Below are 23089 nucleotides of genomic sequence, written 5' to 3' on the forward strand. Positions count from 1 at the left end.
TACTCAAATAAATATATAGCTGAGAGCATTCACCCAGCTGCCTGGCAGACCTAGACCATGCTGCCTTATAACTACATGCAACTGTGCCATTAACAGAGAAGATTGCCGTGAAGCCCATTGGACTGTGACTATTTGTAAAGCCGTCTGTACTTTAACAAACTAAAAGGATGCTCTCAAGCCCAAAGGCCTTGTGGGGGTTTTTCAGATCCATTTTCTGCTCATTTCAAACAACTGGCTGTTAGTTTCCTGTCTATAGTTTCCTTAGACTTACACATGAATCACCAGGAGAAAACCTTCTGCTATTGTTTTAATGCCACTGCAATTCAGAACGTCTTCTCTTTTCCTCATCATTTAACTTAATTCAAAATGCATTCATGTAGATATTCATTCATGGGTGCACATTTGCCATTTTAGCGTTTTTAATTGCAAAAGAACAAACAGCATGCCTTCACCATCACTTCAAGTGCACTTCATTTTCACACTTTTCCTTTAAATTTCTATTACTCTGCCAATAATACTTACTGATTGCAAATGCAGTGTCATAGAAACCTAAGATGGAGATGGACAGTTTGGGATCTGACTATATATATATATATACACACAACTATTAGGCATTAATATTTGGTAATGAGCAGAATGGGAACACAATTGGGAAGTTGCCCTGCTTTACTTCTAACCTGCAAAGTAAAGTAAATGGGTTTTCATATACAGAGGCCACACTGTCAAACAGAAACCTCCAGGGACTGATGCTCAGGAGGGAGACTAGAAGACATCTTCCATAAGCACACATTAAAAATTAAGTTACTGATAGCAAAAATTGCTCACAGACACGGGTATTACTGAGCTGACATGTTTTATTTAGACAGTGAATATTTCCTTGAGATTGCAACTCCTTTTTTCATCCCTTACAAAAATAGTATTGACAACTTTCCCATATGAGATTAATCCCTAGATAGGTTTTCTTAACAGTGAGTATGAAACAGCCAATATAAATACATCTAGAAATCTAAAGAGCAACATAACATAGAATCGCAGAATCCCAGACTGGTTTGGGCTGAAAGGGACCTTAAAGCTCATCCAGTTCCAGCCCCCTGCCACGGGCAGGGACCCCTTCCACTGGAGCAGCTTCCTCCAAGCCCCTGTGTCCAACCTGGCCTTGAACACTGCCAGGGATGGGGCAGCCACAACTTCTCTGGGCACCCTGTGCCAGCGCCTCAGCACCCTCACAGGGAAGAGCTTCTGCCTTAGATCTAACCTGAACTTGCCCTGTTTCAGTCTGAACCCATCATCCCTTGTCCTACTGCTACAGTCCTTGATGAAGAGCCCCTCTCCAGCATCCTTGTAGCCCCTTCAGACACCGGAAGCTGCTCTGAGGTCTCCACGCAGCTTCTCTTCTCCAGGCTGAACAGCCCCAATGTTCTCAGCCTGTCTCCACAGGGGAGGTGCTGCAGCCCCAGAGCATCCTCGTGGCCTCCTCCAGGCTTGCTCCAGCGGCTGCATGTCTTTATGTAGGGAACATCAGCACTGCACACAGTGCTGCAAGTGGGGTGCAAACACCCACGTACGAAATTCTGGCACATACAGACACTGGCTCCTGCACAACTTAGCTGCAGGAACATTTGTTAGCCATTGATTCCAGGGCCAGTGGCATCTTTTGTGGTCTGTATAACACAGCTTCCCAGACCCTACAGCCTTTTTCCCTCCTTTCTTTTTTTCTTTCTGTGAATTAACTGACTGAATTAGAATTAGAATCGTCAATGCTGGAGAATTCACCTCAACCATTAGCTAACAGTTCAAAACATTAATTACCCTTACTTTTGAAGCTGTCCAGTGCTTTGAAAACTGTTCCTCCAAACATCTGCAGGAAAACCCATGGAGACACATTTGTGACAGAGGGTAACCATTCAAAAGTCAAGAAGAGCCAGTTCTTGCATAATAAGAGTTTTCTTACTGAACAGTTTCCCTCCTTTAATTATTTACCTCATAAAGAACCCAGCTAGATAGCTTTCATTATGCTGTCAAGGTTAGGGCATGCTATATTCTAAAATCACAAGCGGTTTATGCACTGTTTGACATACTGCTGCTTTTGATTTCTACCTAACACCACTAGCAACCCTTTACTGAGGGCAGTCTCCAGCTCTGCAACACCAGAGTGCATCCAACTAGAGACATCCAGCAAGACCAGCAACCTGCCGCAAGCCCACCGCATCGCGGATGCATCCCCACTTCAGACCAGGATGGATGGGTGCCTATTAAAGGTTTCTTATTTGGTGTATTTTACTGGTCTTAACCAAGAGCTAGGAAGCTAAGCCAGGTCTTTAAGCCAAGCAAATGGAAATGGAAAATTCTGCAGGACACACTAAAATGTGCACTGCAAACTGCAGATGGCTGTCATGTGGTGTGGCCCATTTCAGTGTGGTCACCTAATGCATCACACATGCTGGTGAGTGCCCTGGGACCAAAGCAGAAGACTCTTCTTTGGAGCAGCCTCTCCTCGCTGTGGTCTGGCAGGCAGTGAATGGCGTGATACTTGAAAGGGAAGTCTAAGAAATGAGCACACCATTATAGCATTGCTTTGAGATCCTTCATCCTCCTATCTGGATCAGACGAGGCAGGAGCCTGCCCCAGCACGAGGAGCATGGCACTGAGCATCAGCTCTCGGCTCCCCTGAAACAGGAAACACTGCTCCCCCAGCATCCCACACAGCCCTCCAAGCGGAGCGATGGCCAGTGGGGGAAAGCTGAGACCACAAGCACAAAGCCATCACCCAGAAGGACTCCATGGGAAACCCACAGAAACCTTTAAAGCCAAATTTGGAAGGTGGATGTGTCAACTGAACACCTTCTTCAGCACGGTCCACTGTGACCCATCACCCGTGCATCCCATCACTTACAGCAGCACCAGGAGTGAGTCCCCCAGTGCCTGCCCATGCAGAGAGCAGGGGAGTGGGGTGAAACTGAGCTCCCGTTGCTTTGAAAGGTTTGGGATTATACCCCAGATCATCAGTGACTGACATCAGGGCCTGTTATCACCAAACCATGGCAGGGTCTGGCATGCGGGTTAAGCTGCAGCACAGGATGAGAGTTGAGCTCTAGCTCTGCCTCTGAAGCCAGCCCTTTACTCAGCTGGTGGTAGAAACCATGGGATGATCCTTCTTAACTCACACCTAAGAAATGCCCCAATCATCCCAGCACAGAGCTGGCGGGCCCCCATCTCCACAAGCACCTCTGTATCACTCCTGTGAAAATCTCTACTCATGGGAAGAACTCAATGGGTTTCAACCAAAGCAAATTTAGACCGAGCGGTGAATCACACCCCAAGTATGCAAAACATTCCCAAAGTTATAAATGCAACGTATTTTCACAAATGAAACCATTATTCATGGCTTCACTTACTCCTGGGTCACGGTTCTGACACAGTATGTGCTCACTGGTGTGAGTAACTGGAAAAGATGCTGGGGACTTTTGGCTTGCTCCTAATTCTCTGCCTTATCTGATCACGTACCTGTAGGCGTTGTAGAGATTCCTCTTTTCATTCATATTCTGACACCGCCCCTCAACTGAACAGGGCAGGGTGAAGTTTCTTGCAGGGAATTCCATGAAGCAGTCGCTGTTACTGGCGCAAGAGCTCTCCTCGATGCTGGCATCGTCCAGATCGGTGACCTTCAGCTCCCCATCCACGATCACAAACTGCCGGGGCCGAAAATCCAGTAACGTCACAGAGCCAAGCGGAGAGTGAGCCAAATAATGCAGCAGCCGAACTAAGCTGAGACAGATCTGAAATGCAAAAGATGTGGGTACCTTATGTTATCTTCTCCATGCAAAGTGTATAAATGAAAGCACTTAAGCTGAGTACATGACTTATCATAGGCATTATAACTTATCCTCCAAACCGAATGTTGCAACTAAGGTATTTTTCACAGGATTAACACAGTTGATTGTAAAACCCTTAGAGACCTGAAAGGAAAACAAGCTTCTTTAGCAGTGCTTTCCCACACTATCCTTGAAGCAGGGCTCATTGTTGCTATTCTTGCTTTTAACAGAAATAAAAGCATTAACTTTTAATAACACATTACACACAAGCCTTAACCGCACAGCCTCATTCTGCTCCTTTACAAATGCCAGGTCTGGAAGTTTTGGCTGGACTTGCCCTGCACCCATGTCTGGAGCTCCAGCGGGTGTCTGTATTGCCTCTGTGCTGATCCTGCCTTTTGACTGCTTTGGCTCCTATCCTTTTTCCCACTGGTTCCCTCTGGTTTGCCTTTTCCCATGGAAGGAGAAAGCAGATCCCCAGAAGAGGAGCTCCACAGCTCCCCTGGAACTCCTCAGTGGGGTAAGAGCCTGTGTCCATCCCCCTTGGTGGGCCCTCATGCACCTCTTTGAGGCAGGGGTGGGAGCTCTGCGCTGATGCTGCACTTTTTAAATGCAGGTTAGAAACGTGAGTAACTCTTACAGCCAAGGGGATGACCATCGAGCTCAGCCCTCTTTCCAAAGTGCTGGTTTCAATTCATGCATTCATTTAGTCTGCTAATGCTGCAAACGCAGCATTAATATGAACATAGTTAAATACTGGAATTTTTATTCTATGTGCTAAATTAACAACAGGTCTTTTTCAGTCTAGCAAGCTTTTTATTGTTCATATATAATATTTGTTTTCCGTTCAAAAACACTGTCAAAGCCACTGGCACTGAGTTAGTCAAATCCAAATTCAACCTCAGGGCATAAATGGCATACTAAGGGCAGCACCAAAACACATCCTTCATAAGAAGCTGAAGTTACCGCTCAGAGACAACCTGTGTGCAGTCTGCTGCCCTGTGTACCTGCTGCCAGGCTGGGGCAGCCAATGCTCCTCTACAGCAAGCTTTAAGCACATAGATGAAGGCCTTGCTCTGTATCACAGAGCTCCTGATATGGGGAGCAAGCTCACTGCCAAGGCCTTCAGCACAAGGGAATTTATATTTGGAGGAGGAAGGTCAAGTATTTATGCAACCATTTTCAGTGCTGAACCACAAACATGTCTCACGTTATCAAGAAGACAGGCTTTTACTTCTTCTATGCGCTAGTGGCATCCTAGGCAAGCTAACGAGCATGCCATTATCTAAGACTTCATTACAGCAGTCACAGGAACGGTTCATTTTAACTCCACCTCTGTGAATCAGCTCAGCACCTTCATCTAATTCTCCTTCATCTCCCTCTGCAATTGCTCACCCCAAAATATCCACGCTAAAAGGAAACTTCCCTGCTTACAATCCACAATTTAACATTTCTTTTGGTCATTTACTTCACACGTAATCACTGCCACAGTCCACTGTGTGCATTCCCTGGACAAGCCAAAGGCAGGCACTGTATTTTGGGAGCTGTGAAAAGTACCTCTACTGCTTAATGAAGACCACACTTCTTTTGGGGAAAAGGAGGTGAAGCTTAGCACAGGGAACACACTTGCTCCATCTGTATTAGATGGATGGAACATTCCTGGGCAGAGAAACTTAACCCCGCACGCACACTTGCTAGCACCAGGACCAAGGCTGCTCTGCACCATCCCCAGACACCATCCAGGGGCTGTTTCCAGTGGGCATTCAAAGGGTGCAAGAACTCAATAGTACAGAACGGGCTGCACATTGCCAGTTCCTCTCTGAGATCAGTCAAGCACACTTTCAATTCTCTGGTACAGATGTAGCCATGTAATCCAAAGTGGTTTAGATAAAGGCTGCTGCTGCCTTGCAGCATCTTAGGGAATTAACCTTCAGCTGACAACACATCCCCATATACACTGAGCAAGGCAGCGCTGTCTTGATCAAAGCACTGCTGCAGTCTGGCTTCATTTTGGACAAATTAGGTGTGATCTTCATGCTCCAACACGGCAGACAACCTGGGTTTGAGATCTGTGTCCGCTTATTTCACCCGTCCCCAGTAAAAGATGAACAGAGCAGGAAACAGTAGAAAACAATTATACAACCAGCCTATGATAAGGATCGGGGGGGAAACGTAACATCCTTCTATTGTTCCAATCCCAGTTGCAGAGCACAGTGCTCAATGCCAAAAATCCTGTGCCCTGAGCTTTAACAAGTAAGAAATGTTTGAAGGTACCACATGAAAAGCATAAAACCGGCTATAATTAAGACAACATCGACAAACAAAATAACAGTATCTCAAACACTGCAGAAAGGGAGTGTTAAACACCGTTTCTAACCCAATATGTGATCATATGCAAAGCAAACACTTAATAACGTGAGCTGCACTGCACAGCGCACAACCCCTGCTTCATGCTCCAAGTTATTCTGTGTTCATGGCTCTCCTAAAAGTCCTTTTAAAACAGTTGTTACTCACTCGAAATCTGTCTTCCCAGGATGTCTGCAAAAGCTGGATCATCTCTAATGGCGAGCCCAGCTCAGTGATGGTCGTCAGTGTGTCTGGGATGTCATTGCTGTCCTGGTAGCAATAGCCATAGAGCTGAAAAAAACAAATCACAACCATTCACTATCAGCGTAACATATCTTGCCATGCTTTTACGTTTCTTCATGGATGAAGTGCAAAGTAAGCAGTGTGTATTTCAATGACACCATAGCTTGAAAAACAACTGAAATACCAAAACTTTCCCTTTCCCAGCCAGAAATTGCTTCTCACTACATCTGATGGACTTCTGCGTGCAGCATCATTAAAGATGGGCAAATACCCCAAACTATTATCTGCCAGTAGCTTCTTCAGTCTAAAAGCATTGAAATGGCAATTTCAGCTATGCTCCAGCTCCTTCCTGTGCTTGCTTTCCAAGGACATTTGAATGATTAATTTGGACTTGCACAAGAAGAGCATTTCAAGCCTGTGGAGAAGTTATGTCTCGCTTTACATGGAGTGTGACTAGGTCTGACCAGGCTGGGGACAGGCCTTTACATGCTCCCTGCCAAGCCCTGGCAGAGAGGCAGTTAAATGAGCCCGGTAAGGATCTGACTGCAACTTTCCAGCCAGAACAGCATGCACATGAAGTAAAATTAAGCGTAATCTCTGCCCGCAGTCAAATAAACCATGCAGCAAAGGAGCCTGCATGAAAAGGCGGCATTAACAAATGCCCTGCTGCTATTCCTCTGCTGCTGTGCCCCGAGTTATGTGACTTTTTAAACCTCTTAGCTCTAAAAAGCTTGGGGAAGGTGATGGGGGGGGGGCTCCTCCAGGCTGAGGGGCTTGGACACGAAGCAGAAGAAGCCGTGCTCATGCAGACCAGAACAGGGACTGAGCCCTGATTCAGAGAGCCAGAGTAGTGAGTGCCATCGCTGCAAGAGCGGGTTGAGGCTGAGCACAACCACGGCGAGCAGATTCAATTACCAAGCACATTCTTACTGCCTGCGACCCTGCCAGGCAGAAGAGCAAAGACCAGGCTAAACTCAGCAAATCCAGGGATTTATTAGGAACCATGCTGCTAGCTCTGCCTGCCGCTGTCTACATGGAAAGGTGAAAAGGGTGCCAAAAACCATCCCAGAAGTAAACAATTTTCCTTTTTGGTGTAAAAGCAGCACTGTATTTCCAAGCAGCTGCTTACCACGGATGTTAACCCGCACAGAAACAAGAGCTAGAAGATCTTCTTTTAAAACATGCTGAAAAGATTTTGGCATCGATGCACAACACAGAATTTGTGATAGGTGCCTATAAGAACACTGGAAATAGGAAAAGGGACTTTTCTCTTTACTGCCCCAACCAAGACAAAGACTGCAACAGCAATTACCTCTTAAACTAGAGCCATTCAGACCGGACCTGAGTTTGATCCTTATCATCTGTGACACCATTTTTATGCTGTTTATTGGCAGGAGTTAAAATCTTGGTGTGCTGTGAACTACCCAAGAGGATCACATCATGACGACTCTGTCTGGGCCTTCTGAGCTAACAACACCACGGGACTAAAGGAAACTGTTTAATACAACATTTGTCTTTCCTCAGAGACAGGCTGGATTCTGCAGCTCCTCCTAGGCATCTCCCTGTGTGAGGGCAGATGAAGAAGGCAGGCTGAAGGTCAGCAGATTGAAAGCCACCCCTTTAGAGCATCAAAATCTAACATCCTTTTCTGCATCACCCGCGGAGTTCAGCTCTTGTCTTACCTCAGTAATGCTATCCCTCAGGAAAAATGCCATAAGGGGAACTAGCAAGCAACCCAAACTGGGAAATGACAGTATCGCCCTAACTGTTGGTTTACAGTAACACTGGGTGCAACAAAGGCATCAGTCTTCATTAGGCATTCCCAACGTTTACGGAAACCATTCCACGGACAGAAAAACATAAGACAAACAATTATACATATGAACACATAAGCAGAAATGAATTGCATATCTATCTGTGTCTATTTTATCTCAATCGGTCAATGCCAATAATAATAATGCTTTAGGCTTGTTCTCAGAGAGCTGGAGCTTTCCTTCTAAATAATTCATTCTAGTGTCCAATTTGTACCTCGGCAAAAGTCTTCACTGCCCGAGTAACTGAGTCTTTGGTGCATATTTTACTATATTAGCACCCATTTGATCAGTTCAGTCCTTGTGGAAGCTTAAATGACCTGATCCAGTTTTGGTTTTGTATGAAATCGCTCTTTCTTCGCAGCAGAAAGGGTTCTTGCAGGAGCACTGCTGAACGCCAGTGATCTCACAGCGCTGAGTGAGTTATCGTAGGGCTGACTCAAGAACACATCATCTAACCTGAGCTCCTTATTGCTTTTGCTTAAGTGAAACCTCTCCAGATGCAACGTTATTACATAATTATACAGAGCTATAAAAGCACAGAAGTCTGAGATATAAAGGATTTATTGGGCCGCGTTTATACTTTTCCAAACGAACTCCTGAAGCTAAATGCAAAAATGCACGTGTAATTACATGGCCATATTTGTATGTGCAATTACCATGATTACAAACTAGGCAAGTCCCAACAGCCAGTTAAGCATCTAAAATGGTTACATTCACCCCCTCCTGATGAACCACCACCCAGCATGCAGATGTTTCCCAATACAGAATATATATAGACACATAATACTCCGAGGCAGTAATTCTTCAGCCTTTCGTTTAAGAAGTGGCTTATTAAGACACAGAAACAAGTATAGAGGTTCTACCCAAAATACTTCTTTCCCTCCCCCCCCCCCCCCCTTTTGTTTTTTGTCCAATCCATTTTAAGGTCAAAATGGTTTGTATTCCCAGACGGTGAAGTAAGAAACAGATAGCTGGATGCATACAATAACAAGAAAAACAACCACACGGGGAAACTGAATGTAGCTGGAAGCAAAAGATGAGCCAAAATACCTCCTCTATCTGAAATGCTATTAGGTTGGACATCATTCTCAGCGTCACAAAGCTACGCTTTAGATACATGCGAGAGCGATGGTTTTCATACGCCTTTTCAGCATGGTTTCAATTAAACGAGTGGAAAGAAACACAATCCCACATCTTTTTGCTATCTCGAGTCACTGCATTTAAACACCACCCCAATATATTTGTGCACAGAATCTTACAGCAAACACTCTCGCTACTGGGATGCTCCTCTGTCTGTTCAGAAGGCCAGACACCAGATAGGAAACGCTGACCTGTTCTCACATCGCGCGCTGCAACTCGGTTTGAGGAAACCCTGGTGACTGAATCATTTCTTTCCCCGTTTGGATTTTCTCAGTCACAGAGGCTCAGTCCTGAATCAATCTTTATGCAGCCAAACTCACACTGACTCCAATGATTTCGGGGCACACCGGGCATACAGGGTCAGCCCCTGCGAAGTTATACTGCATTGTAGGAGCCCACGGCCCTACAGCCGGTCAGTTCACCTCTCCTCACAATCCCCTTTTACTACAAATGATGGGGACAGAGGTGACCCTTTCAGAGGAGCCAGGGACGGCAAAAGCAGAGGTCAGCCCTGACACAAAAGCCGACAAGCTTACTGAATAAAAGCACAAAATAAAGGAGCTTATGAAGGCGTCACCAGCGGGGTAAGGCTGTGCAAACAATGCGCGCTCCTGCATTAGCACAGGCACCCTAGCTGGATGCTCAGGAAAACAAACAGCAAGCCAGAACCTCCGCCAGAGTGTTAGGTGCCATTTACAGAGGTTGCTCAGTTGGCAAGGGTACCAGCTGCCCTGGTATGGATCGTGCCACTTCCCTAAGACTTACAATACAGTCAGAATCTTTTCCTCTTTTATGCTAGATTTCAGCCCTTAATGCTCCCATCTTTAGATTTTTCTCTACAACCATAAAACCCGAAAATTTCCCCCTTTTTCTCTTTAATGGACTTGAGATTTCCATGAGTCCAGGAACAGGAACCTTGAGAACACTATTTCCAGCTGTAACAAGTGACAGGCTTAACTACATTACACCAGGGGAAATAAAAAGCTTCCACTGACATTGGTAGCCTTTTAATGAGCCATTTGTTTGAGCTGCTACATGTCAAAAACAGAACAGCACGTGTTTTAGAAGCTCTGGCTACTTTGATAGCAATAAAGTGAATATAATATTCTTTATGCAACCAACCCTTGGATTCACCTTTCATTCATGGAGCACTGGGACAGTCTCTGCAAGAGCTGGACCCCCCCCGCACTGCGTGATACTGCTATGATTTACCAGTACACAGAATCCCAGACTGGTTTGGGTTGGAAGGGACCTTAAAGCTCATTCAGTTCCAGCCCCATGCCACAGGCAGGGACACTTCCCACTAGAGCAGCCTGCTCCAAGCCCCATCCAGTATGGTTCAAGACATTTATGTTACTCTACAATCTATTCATCCCTCGGGTTTTAAATAGTTCCTTTCATTGCTCTTGGTATATACATATACACACATACAGTCACAAGCACATACATATATACATTTGTCTATGTGACATACATAATGTACATGTGTGCTCCTATATACAATATATACACATGATGCTTGCATCTATATTTTAATACATTATATGTACATATTTTAAGATATATACTGCAATATTATTACATATTGCCACAGCTACTCGGTCCAAAAGCATCTACAAGCCTGTAACATGAAACAATGATGAGTTTCTTAGAAGTCCCAACCTTAAAAGTTCAATCCAATGTCAACCTTCCTGCTACAGCATATAAAGAGACAGTGCCTGAGAAGTGAATTGATCTTCCTCATTGAAATCTGGCAATCAAACCCTGCCAGATGCAAAGCTCCACTGGAAGAAGACTTCAGCACAGGGCATCCCCAGCACCGCACCGAACCTTTGAAGAGCAGGACCAAAACTGCCTGTGCTGACAGCTGTGGGGCAGGATTTCCTCTGCTGTGGGATGCTGGAACCGAGAGCGAGCAGCAAGGAATTCAAGTATTAAACTCCAAACCCACAGCTCTGCTCAGGCTTGTGTTTATAAATGTATTATTAGGACTAGCAGTAAACCCCAGAAGGAGCAGGAATCTCACCCCTGGCACCGTCTCTGAACACTGAAGCTCACTAATAGAAAAATGGGAATGTACTATTTAGAAACACACACGACTGTATATCCAACCATATCTGCCACCATATCCACAGAGCCCCATGGGTATCTCCATATATCATACACATAGGCATGTATATGCATACCCACATATATCTGCTGTTCTGACGCAGATTATGTGGGCTATAATCTCATGATTTAATAACGTTATCTCCCTTCTTACTCTCCCTGCTTTCCTCACACTCTGAAGTGGAAAATTCTTCCCCTAAAAACATTTACAGCGCTTTGGATTTGCACTGCACTGCACAAGCTCAAGGCCCAACCCTGCAAATATTTAGTCACACAAGTAGCCTACTCTTGTAAAGCCTTCCAGTGAAGACAAATAGATCACTCATACGACCCTGATTTCAGTGGAAACAGGCCGGTATCACTGCAGAGCAGTTCAGTATCCCTGTAAAAGGCCAGAGCAGCAGCTCCCCTGACCTCCATCCACAGCCACTGCATTCAGTTCCACTGCACCGCAAGTTTAACCCTTCGTTAGGAGATGGTTTTGCACTACACAACTATCAAATAACCTCTGTGCATTGCATGTTTGGAAAAGCCTGACTTGGATTCATTAGAGCCATTTGTACAATTCTTCTTGCTTGGGCATCTGTACTTTGTACTTTCTCATAGTGAGCTTTAAAATAAGCTTGGAGTCTATCTGCAGCTACACGGTCCAAGAAGAAAGAAAAAAAAAAGGCCTCTCTTCAAGCTATGTTGCTCCAAATTTGGCTTAAAACAATATAAATACCCATGTTTGGTGTCTACTACCTAAACTGAGTGCTTCAGCGGCGTGTGACAAAAAATAACACCTCCTTTAAAATGAGCCTAGAGTCAATATTAGTATTAGCACAGCGCCTGTGAGAACTTGTTCTTGTCAAGCTTTTCACGGCCACCACAGAAATGAAAGACTGCAGTGGGAGTCAGATGCCAGGAGGCACCTACCTGAACCATGCTGGCTGCAAGGACAGACTCAGAGAACAGCCTGGATTGGAAAGGAACTTAAGATCATCCAGTTCCGACCTCCTGCCATGGGCAGGATAGAACAGAGGATATTTCAATTGGAAGTAACCTACAATAATTACCCGGTCCAGCTGCCTGCCCAAAAGTTAAAGCATGTTATTAAGGGCATTGTCCAAATGCCTCTTAAACACTGACGGGCTTGGGGCATCAACCACCTCTCTTGGAAGGCTGTGCCAGCGTTTGACCACCCTCATGGTAAAGAAACACTCCTAACATCCAGTTTGAACCTCCCCTGGTGCAGCTTTGAACCATTCCTACACACCCTTTCACTGAATACCCCAGGGAGAAGAGGTTTACACACCTACCCCTTGCTTGGCGAGGCGGGAGGGAGTGAAGAAGGGAAGAGCTCTAAACCCCATGTGCAGCTCTTGTTCTTCTAAACCCTTGCAGTTCTGCCCCGGTCACAACTAATACCCAGGCCAGAACAGACAGGGTGGATTAGCCCTGTTCACTCATTGTCATTCCTAAGACAAAAAGCCAAGTGGCAAGGACGAACCTGATCATACCCACAGCATCCTGTGGTGACCAGTGATTTCCCCAGGCCGCTGCACAGAAGGAGCAGTGCTGGGCTCCCCTGAAGGAAACCGGATGAGGTTGCAAGTCATCAGCTCCCATAAAGGAGGCAGAAATTCAAACCAGAGTCTTCTGGAATGATTTACATGGCACATAAAACTGAGAAGCAATCACAGAAATCATTCAACAAATGATTGGGATTAGTTTTATGAATGCTGCTTTCAAAAGGAGGGACAATGTAGCCCTTCTAACTTCTGCGATGGCACGTGCCTTATGGAAAGCTGTTCCTGCCAACAAGCTGAACACCCTCTGCCATCCCATGCAATTCGATGGGAATAAGCGCTATTTGGCAACTCCAGCACCAAGACACGGAGCTCGCCTTCCAGTGACATGAATGGTTAGAGCTGGTTTGCAATTGTATCAGCTCTGTGCTTCCAGCAGCTCTGGAGCTCTTGTTAACAGATCCTTTCTTCACTCTTAAAAGTGCAGGATAACATCTGGGCCTTTTGGGAAGCAGTCTCGCAATAAAGAAGCACTTTGTGTAATTCTTCTTTCCTCGCCAAACCGCATCTGTCTGCTCCCTCTGCCCTTCTCCACTCCACCCGAGCTCCTTGGGGCTATGGGGACATCTGTTAGCAGAGCGAGCTGTCTCCACCGAGCCATCAGTAGGTGGCACTGCCTGCTTCTTTCTCCCCATCCACACCAACGTCCAGGGCTGACACCCCACATCACCCAGCACTAACTACTTTGAAGGGTGCCCGGGTGACTCGGACACCTCACCTCTTGCAAGGTGCACCTATGGCAATGTCAAGCTGGGACAAAGAAGCAGCTCCATCGCTCCTTGGCAGGCAGCTTTTCCAGAGGAAGGAGGTGGCCAGCAAGCAGTGCAAACCTCTCCTGTCACCTCAGTAGGATCTGGCAGGCTCCTCTTGATGATCCTCTCCCCCTAACACCAGTTAAAGAGGCAGTGTCAGCCTGGTTGAACCATGTGGTGGCCTCGTTCATCTTTAGCCAACCTGTTCCAAAACCAGCTCAACTGAGCTACTTGAGAAAACCATCTCAGTCTAAAACAACCCTCCTACTTGCAGCAATCCCCTACTGATGCCTGCATTTGGAGTGCATGGTCAGACCCGCAGCCTTCACTTGGGTTTGTCAGGTTTGTTCCCAAGAGCCGTGAACCTCTGCTGCCCCATCCAAAACACAGAATGACAAAACCTCCACGTAGCCACACACCAGCTGGTATCAGCAATCGCTTCTCAGGCTGCAAATTCCCAACGGGGTCATGGCCAAATTCCACCCACCTGCAGAGCAAGGACTGTTGCTGGGAATCCTGCACCACTGCCACCACAAAGGGGATTCAGTGCCCACCTGCTGGCAACAAGGAAGAGGTCCCTGAGTAGCTGTTTCCACTGCAGCTTGATCTTCCTTGTGCCCCCCTGCTTTCTGTGACAACAACAGTGGATTCATGCAAGAAGGACGGTGAAGGACCAGACCTTCCAGAGTTCACACACTCCCTATGCAAGTGTGTTTGCACTAGAACTTAATTGTATATTGACTCTCTTCAGACGTGGAAAGCCTGTCTCCTTCCACCTGGAATAAGCAAAACATACACAAAGCTTTATCATTGTAATCCTCACATTAAAACTGAAACTGCCCTACCCTGCTGGCTGTGCATACGTATAGGGAAACCATCAGGGTAAAAATCTGTTCATTATCACATGTAAAGAAAAGAAAAACGTGTTGAAAAGTATCAGGACCAGCTGGCACATCCGAGGTCCACTGAACTTGCCAACAGCAAGTGATGCATGTACTATTTTAATCAGTAAGTTTTCCAAGTGATAAATATCACGACCATTTAAAAAAAATGGTAACCAGTACACTAAAACCAAACCAATTCCTATAGAAACTGCTTTGACATCATATCTTGGTGACTTCTTTATATGTAGATGTCATCTCAGTGTTTCATTTGTGTGCTTTAGCTCAATGCTAAAGCTACATGAGCCTGGGCAGTCAGCAAACCACGGGTACTGTTAGCAGCTAGTGTCTTCTTCCATGGGCTTCAGACTAAGCCAATCCTTCCCCTTGAGCTTTTGTGTTTGCTTTTGAGCAAGAGGTAGCTCCTTCGTAAATGAATCATTGTGAGCTCACAGGAGGGCTGATAAAGACGGAGCTGCCACAGAAAGAAGCTTGCGCTTCTCCCAACGTCTGCAGTTCCAAACCTCCCCTGCCTTCTCTTCAGCAATGCAAAAAGGAAGGAGGAATGGCAGCACCCTTCATTCTGATACTCCACGGCTATAATTACATGATTAGAGTGAATCAAACATCTCCTTTGTGTCTTTACAATCATGCTCATTGTTTGGAATTAACTGCAAATGGTTTGATTTCCTTCTCTTCCTCAAGTACGGGCAGGGAGGAATTAAAGTAAGCACTAAACCATCCTCCCCACCAAAATGCACGGAAAGGCAGGATTCAGACAGCAGCATTTGAACCTTGCAAGAAAAGAAACCTCAGCACGGAGACCACGGAAGAGATCAAGCACCTCATCTGGCACAGAGCGACTGGAAAGCAATTAGCAGGCTGCTAAACCCTCTTTTACAATAAATCACTGACCCAGTTTCCCCTCTTCCTTAGCGCCCTTCATTATAAAATCAACTTTAATGAACTGCCCTTCTCTTCCCCACTCCAAACCAAATCCATCTCCACTGCAGGCTGCACCTGCCCTTCGCTGTCACACCAGGGAGCCTCTCAGAGCCCCCAGCGAGCTGCAGCAGGCCTGGGCCTGCCCCAGGCCATGGGGACAAGGGACAATGGCCCAGCGCTGGCACTTTGGTGGCCATAGGAATGATGGGCAGAGCACAGAAAAGCAATTAGGAAATGCAAGCTGCTTTCGCCTCAGCATCGGCTGATGTGAAACCGTTCTCCCTCATGCTGGTTTTCCATGTTTCTTTTGCCTTGATTCGCCACATCTGCCGGAGCTGACACATCTGGCTCCCTCCCCAGGCGGAGGGCACGGTGGATATGTCAACATGTTGTCTGAAGGCAGTGGTTCTTTCTGGAAAGAGCTCTCTCTCCCCCCCATCCTATATTGTACAATAATCGAGCCTTTAAAAAGGATGACTGAAAAAAAAAAAAAAAGAAAAAGGAAAAGAAAAGCTGATTTTGACAAGAGACAGGCCAGAATGGGAACTGCTGAGACAGTAAAGAACAAGCCTGTTATCTTACAAACTACACTTCAGGCTGTCAGCTGCCAGAGATTTACAGGAAAACCCCCGTTCACAGGGCTCAACGTCCTCGGAACTCTTCTTATTTCCAGCAACAGAGTCTCACGGAGACGCTCACCCCGAATAGCCCCTGCCCGTGGCCGGGGATGCCCCAGCACGGATGGGCAAGAGGGGGACAGTGCAGCCGCGGGTACCCGGGCCGCCTTCCCCGTCCCGGCCCCGAGCACGGTGCCAGGAGGGTGCCGTGTCCCTCCAGCTATTTATAGCAGCCGACTCGTATTTGGGTATGCCGGGAGCCGCCGGGAGGGGGGTAAGGAGCTAAAAAGAGGTAAGAAGCAAAGGCAGGAGAGGTCCCGGCCTTCGCTGTGTCGTGCCCTTGGCAGTACGGGTCCTGCGAAAGTGCCTGTCAAAAGCCTGAAGAGGGGAGGAGATGCTGGCTTTTGGATTGCCTCGGCAGCAAGCTCTGGACAGTGATTTCTATGCCCTCGGCCAGCTTAGAAAACAAGCTAAAAATCAGTCTTGAGGTCCGCAGACCCTCTCCCCTTTGCCGTTTTAACAGAAACATAATAAACGCCAAGCTGCTCGCTGGTGCCCATTTTCCGCACCGGTTTTTCGCCTCCAGCATGACACCAAAGCCCCATTCCTGCCCGCACCGCCGCCCCACCGCGCCTGAATAAAGCCTGGCAGGTCCATTTTTACAGCCTCCTTTCAAGGTGATGTCCTTCCAATGGTCCAGCCCTCACCCTCGGCGCAGAGACCTCGCCTCTGGAGTGAAACGCATTAAAGAAAGAGGCGGGTGATGCCCGGGGCTGACCGCGGACAGGCGAAAGAAGGAAGCGGGACGAGGCTGAAAACATGTTTCTGATTTAAATGTAATCTCTTTTCAATGGGGTGGACATTGGCTCGGCTCTCCCAAAACCAAACTAGGGCAGTAACACAGGAGTAAACTAATGCAGTTCCTGGGAGCTTTCTGTGCTACCCTAGGTGTACTTGTTATATAGTTGGACCTGGCGGATACAGGAGGAAGGGAAGGAAAGGAAGACGGGAGGAAGGTTAACATCTCTTTTCTCCTCGTGGATAAATCACAACTACACCTTCTTTGAACGCGATATGAAACTCGAGAGCTTTGATCGGTGGGATCTGAAGCTCTCGTGGGGGAGCTGGTACTCGCTCCTGCTGCAGCTGCTTAAGAAACACAAAACTCCTTCACTCGATGCAGTTCAAAAAGCACCTACTGTGAGACCGTCTGGTCTAACTTTCATTTTTTATCCCCTTGCAACGCTCGCGCTATGCGAAACGCAAGGGGAATTTCCATAGCAGCATTTACATCCAAATGGACCCGTCGAGGTTCCCGCTGATGTGTCACAGTCCCACCACGCAGCCCTGCCGGCAAGTGCCGCGGTGCGCTGACTAACCCAGCCACCACCACCCTCCTGCCCCGTGGACCGATCCGTGCGCCAGGGCTCCGGGCACCCCGCACGGAGCCAGAGGGAGCCCATATCCAAACCGGCCACATCCAGTCCCCCACATCTGCGGAGTGCTGCTGGGCCTCCGAGTCCCTTCCTCAGTCCCCCTCCTTCCCACCTCGGTGTTGACGAGGCAGAGCGACCCGCAAGGCCGAGCGGAGCGGGAGGATGCCGGTGTGGGAAGCGCCGCAGCCCGCACCTCTCCAAAGGGACGGGGTGGGGGGGTGAGCCCCACTGCTAGGAGCGGAAAGCGCCCATCGACGCGCCTCCAGCCTGCCCCGCGACCCCACGCCGGGGAAAGGAGAGGCGCGCAGAGGAGCCCCCATCCCGCTCCGCGCTCTCCTCCGGCAGGTTTCCAGCGGCGGGGCCAGGAACCCGGCGCAAACCCGGCGCAACCGCGCAACTCCCGCGTACCTGCAGGACGTTGGCGTGGCGCAGCCGCTGGAGCAGGATCATCTCCTTGACGATCTTGTAGGCGGCCAGGCGGTAGCAGTCCCCCAGGGCGGAGAACTGCCGCACGCAGCGGGCGATGTCGTGCCCGCCGAAATCCACCGCCTTCAGCGCCACGGCCAGCGTGCGGTTGAGCACCGCCTTGTAGACCGCCTTGGTGTAGCCGGAGCCCAGGTACTGCACGCCGCTGACATTGCGGATGTCGCGGCAGCCCAGCAGCGGCGGCTCCAGCGACAGCTCGGCCGAGGCGCCCGCCCTGGGCCCCGCCGCCGCCGCCGCTCGGCCCCGCGGCCCGGGCTGCTCCGCGGAGGTGCGCGGCGGCGCCAGGTCCATCAGGCGCCGCTCCCGCGGTCGCAGCGGCCGATGCTGCCGGTAGCGCAGCACCTCCTCGTAGCGCTCCCGGATCTGCCGCTCCAGGGCGGCCCGACCGCCGCCGCCGTCCTCCTCCTCCTCCTCCTCCGGCGGGTAGAGGGGGCCGCCGGGCGGGGACGGGGGTGCCCCTTCGCGGGGCGGCGGCGGGTGCTCGGAGCCGGGGACGAAGAGGACGTTGAGCAGGGTGCCCAGGAGGAAGGCGAGGCAGCAGCCAGCCGCCACCGCCGTCTTCCTGCGTCTCATCGCCGCGGGCTTCTCCAGCCTTTCGGGCTCCTCTTCTCTCGCCCCTGCCCCGGGAACCAGCTCCGAGGGGCTTTTATCGCTCTCCTTCGCTCTCAACCTCCTCCTTCTCCTCCCGGCGGCGGCAGAGCGGAGCCGGGCGCTCAGCCGCAGCGCAGCTCCTCCCGGCGCTCCCGCATGACACTTGCCTCGCCGCTTTTAAGCCTCTGAAGCACTTATTATTAGCGGGACAGGGCGGAGGGCGGGGGGGATCCCCGGCTCGCTGCCCCCGCCGACGCGCACTGATTGACAGCCCGGGCGAGCAGCAGGGGGGCCTGGGAAACGTAGTCCCCCCGCCGGCGAGCCCTGGAGCCGGGACTACATCTCCCAGCCCCCCGGCGGGGCGGGGCGGAGCGGGAGATGCGCGGGTGCGGTGCATGCGGGGGTGCCTTTGTCCCTAGGGAATGGAGGGGGGAACACAAACACTCCCGTACCCAGAGAGCCACATAAAGGACGGGGAGGGGGGGAGCTGCCTTTTTCCCACCTCCGCTCTCATCTCCAAAATAAAGCGAGGTGAAAGCCGCGGCACAACGCGGGCGCGGAGGAGAGCCGGGATGCGGGGCTGTGCGGGAGGTGGGTGCGTGTCACCCACACGGGGCTGAAGCCACAAATCACGGCCTCGGCATGGGGTAGCCCCTGCCCGGTTGGAAATGTGAATTGCAGGGGTGAGTGCTAATGACAGGGTTATCCATCAAGGCCGCATTACGATGCTGTTAGCAACTAATTAACAAACACAATCAGCCCGCGGAACTGCCAGTGAGAAAGGGCCATCGGCAAGAGAAGAGTCAGGCGCGGCAATAATCACCACAATGGAGCGGGAAAGCGTTTCCAATGAGGGGAAGGGACGAGCTATTGAGGGAATACACATCGGACAGACAAAAAGGGGGGGGGGGAGGGAAAAAAAAGGATAAGAGAAGAAAAAAAATGAGGGGAGAGAACCCCCCTTTTTTTTTTTTTAAAGAGCGAACATAAAATATAGGAATTAAAAAGGAAAAAGGAATCTTCTTCGGCCCCCGGCGTGCTGCGATCGCCCGCGTTTCCCAGAGCCCCGACAGACCGCGGAGCTCGGGGTGGGGGGCCCAGCCGAGGGACATGGAGCGGGGCGGCCCCTGGAGGGGACGTGGGCATGGACCGTCTGTGCCAGCACCCTCCGCTTCCTGCCGCCGCCTCCCGAGGGCCCTCGGCACGGTCCCGCACACGGGGTGGGCAGCGGCACGGCGGAGCGGCACTGAGCACCGCATCAAACGGAGGGGGGCACGCTGCGGGTGATGGGGAGCGGCTTTTGTACCTGCTGTACCCTTCTGTGTGTGTGTTGGGGCGGGGGGGGGGTTGGGTTTGGGGGGGTTTGGGGTGGTGTCGTCTGCGTCCCCCCCCCCCATCGTTTCTGTCCCTACCTCGCGGAGCAACGTTCCGCTTTTCAGCCGTGCCAGGGCAGCTCCGACGCAGACTTCTGGAGCCGGCCCTTAGGATTTCACGGGTGTAGAGGAGGACGGGTTCGAGGCCAGGTTATATCTGTTACATATCATCTACTATCCATTATATATCATCTATTATTTATTATATATATATAAAATTTTCCCAAATGAGTGGGATCATAACGGTATGAAATGTGTTTCCAAAGATACTGGGGCACCTGCAGCCCTCCCTGTTTGGGTGTCGGGCTCTGCTCGTCACCGTGAGGAGGCAGTGATTGAAGGCGGGCAGCCCCCTCTGTGTCTTCTTTGCCTCTTCCCGCAAACCCGGCTCTTCGGGCTGCGGAAGCTGCGCGCCCGCCCGCCGTGTTTGCGCAGGTTACGGGAACACAACCGGACTGCAAAACAGATGCTCCCGCAAGCCGTTAAAGTGGGCCACCTGCTTTTCACATCATGCCCCATCACAAAGCCGGTTTCCTTCATTATATCCCCCCCGACAGACACCATGAAATACATCACTCATTTAGATATGGGAGCCGACCTCTGCAGGCCGACTTGAGCGGAGCGCTTTGATGTCGAGAGACAGATTGCAAGAGACAGAAAAGCCCCTTCCATGTTTCTAATTACCCCGTGCCCGGGGCCTGCCGCTGATTAGGGCGGCCCGGCTCGGCTCGGCTCGGCCGGGCACGGTCGCGGATAGAAGGGGGGGGGGGGGTATTCCAGCCTCTTCGAGCCGCGCTGCCAGCAAAACCAACACGGGTGCACAAACAGAGCTACCGGTTAAAGTCAACAGCGAGCTGCGGCCGACAGCAAACAGCCCGTGCCGGCGTGGAAACCGGGTTAAAAAGCCCTTTGTGAGCACACTCCCCGCACCGGTAAAGGAGGTTTAGGAGCAGACGGTATCTGGCCCCGCAGCAGAACGGTGCGCTGAAAGCACTGCAGCCCTTGCTAACGCTTGTGCTCACATGCGAGCCTTTTATCTCGGCTGAGCGCTTGGAAAAGCTGAATCACGGCGCAGGGAGTGAGGGCTGAAGGGTATTTTTCTCATCTGCAGCAGGGCTGCTCTTTATTTGATCTTCGCAGTCCCTATTTCTATCAATATTCCTAAAGCTGAGGGATCAAACACGGGGGAAAAATTAAAACCACGCTACAGCGCTAAATAAGATTAAGATTGTGGCAATATTGACTGCTCCTCAGGGAAATGGTTTTGCTGCTGCAGGAGACACGGTCGTCCTAGGGGTTTGTGGTTCAAGAATGGGCAATGGGGAAGAGAGCTTTGGGAGTTACATCCAGATCCAGCTAGGGGCAATCTCAAGGGCCCGTGCCTCTGTTCCTCTCTGCTCTTCAGCTCAGATGCACGGGTGTTTCTGGTCTATGGAGTCGACATTTCCCAAGCTAAGCTCACCCATCCCTGGTTTGACACCCACAAACAGGCATCTTCAAGCAAATCCCACCCTTGGTCTCAAGGCGTTTTGACTCCAGCCCCCCCCCCAAGAAAAAAGAAGCCCCACATTTTAAGTGTGGGTATCTTCAAGATCTTGCTTAAAAAACACAACTGGAAAGATGTTTGTGGGAGCTGGAATCCTTCAGAGCTTCTGCTGGCAGAGAGGCATTGCACACTCACGTCGCTCCCCATTGACACTGAGGAGTTAATTCTTTCTTGCGAGGACTTCATAACATGTTGAATTCCTGGCCACCGCTTCTGGCTGCTTGCGTGGAAGGAGAGCTTTAGTTGGAAAAACCAGCCTCAGCTGGGAGGCCAGAAGGCCCTTGAAAATGCAAGTCCACGTCCTGCATGCCTTTTCACTGAGGGCTTCTTCCACGTCCAGCCTCCCCATCCGTCACTCCCTGCTTTGCCAAGGGCTTGTCAGCTTTCAGGGCAGGGTGGAAAGCTGCTCCTTCCCCAGGGATGTGAGCCCTTCCATTTTGGATCCTTTTGTGAGTTTTCTTAGGTGGCAAAACCTTTGTAGCGCTTTCTGCTTTGAACAGAAATCTCTTTATTTGATGTTGCTTCCTCCTCTCTCTCTCCGGAAATCCACTCCCTTGTATTTTTGGAAGCAAAGCTGAGATGCAGCCAATTGTATTAGCTCTGGCTGGAGCAAGAAAATACATCGTGAAACCCTGGATGTGTGCTGTGAGGCCAAAATAAATGGTCACGAGCAGAGCCAGCAGAAACCTGCGAGCGCAGGCGCCCTACAGAGGAAGGAAAAGCCTGGCCTCTACCTGGAGTGCTCTGGGCTTTGCCAAAGGGGAAGACGCACTGTGGGGTTTAGGGAGCTTGGGAAGAGACACTGGGGCACTGGGGGGAACTTTGGGGTTCCGTTTGTGAACCGTGATGATTCTTGCAATGTGTTGTGTGAGTACAGCACCTGCAAGCGGGGGAAGGTGTTTTATCTCCTGACCTGGATCCTCAAAGCGCAGCAGTTTGGGGTTCGTGTGCCAGATGTCAGCGTGGCCCTGGTTCTTCAGGCAGTTGCAATTAAAGCTTCCCTGTATCAGAGAGGTGTTAGGAGGGTAACTCCATTAACGCACGTGGCAATCTGGTGTGGCAGCGATAAAGACCCTGTAAACATTAACACAGACAGGGGAGCTCATGGATGTTTTACGTGATTAGCCTAACTTCATTACAAGGAATGCTTGGGAAAGCCACATAGTCCATTCCCTTCTCTTTTTTAATTAAACATTGACAACACATCTGGTGCTGCTTCAAGCCCCAAGATTCAGAGGGTCACTGCTCTAAATATTTTACAATCTGCGGGGAAATATCAAGTCTCAAGCAAAGGGGGAAAAAAAGTAATGTAGAAGAATAAATCTTAACCAGTCAGGCCTTTTACACTTTTAAGAGTTAATAAAATAGCGGGTAAAGAACAACCAGAGGATGTAATTTATTTGGACATTCAGAAGCCTTTTGATAAA

The 23089-nt window shown here is 49.6% G+C and overlaps 1 protein-coding gene across 1 annotated transcript in view; it reads right to left on the reverse strand.

Moving 5' to 3' along the window:
• Positions 1 to 18818, reverse strand: part of PKDCC (protein kinase domain containing, cytoplasmic) — a 34206-nt gene extending 15388 nt beyond the window's left edge. Inside the window, exons 1-3 of the mRNA XM_061348296.1 lie at positions 18075 to 18818; positions 6327 to 6449; positions 3505 to 3776 (exon numbers count right to left, since the gene is read on the reverse strand). Of these exons, the coding sequence (XP_061204280.1) occupies positions 3505 to 3776; positions 6327 to 6449; positions 18075 to 18725 (1046 nt within the window). The 5' untranslated portion in view covers positions 18726 to 18818. The remainder of the gene's footprint in view (positions 1 to 3504; positions 3777 to 6326; positions 6450 to 18074) is intronic.
• Between the last annotated feature and the right edge of the window lie 4271 nt (positions 18819 to 23089).

The sequence above is a fragment of the Neopsephotus bourkii genome, unplaced genomic scaffold, assembly GCF_033783945.1.
Source record: "Neopsephotus bourkii isolate Nb327-2 ecotype Australia unplaced genomic scaffold, CSIRO-AGI_Nbou_v1 NB_354, whole genome shotgun sequence".
NCBI lineage: Eukaryota > Metazoa > Chordata > Aves > Psittaciformes > Psittacidae > Neopsephotus > Neopsephotus bourkii.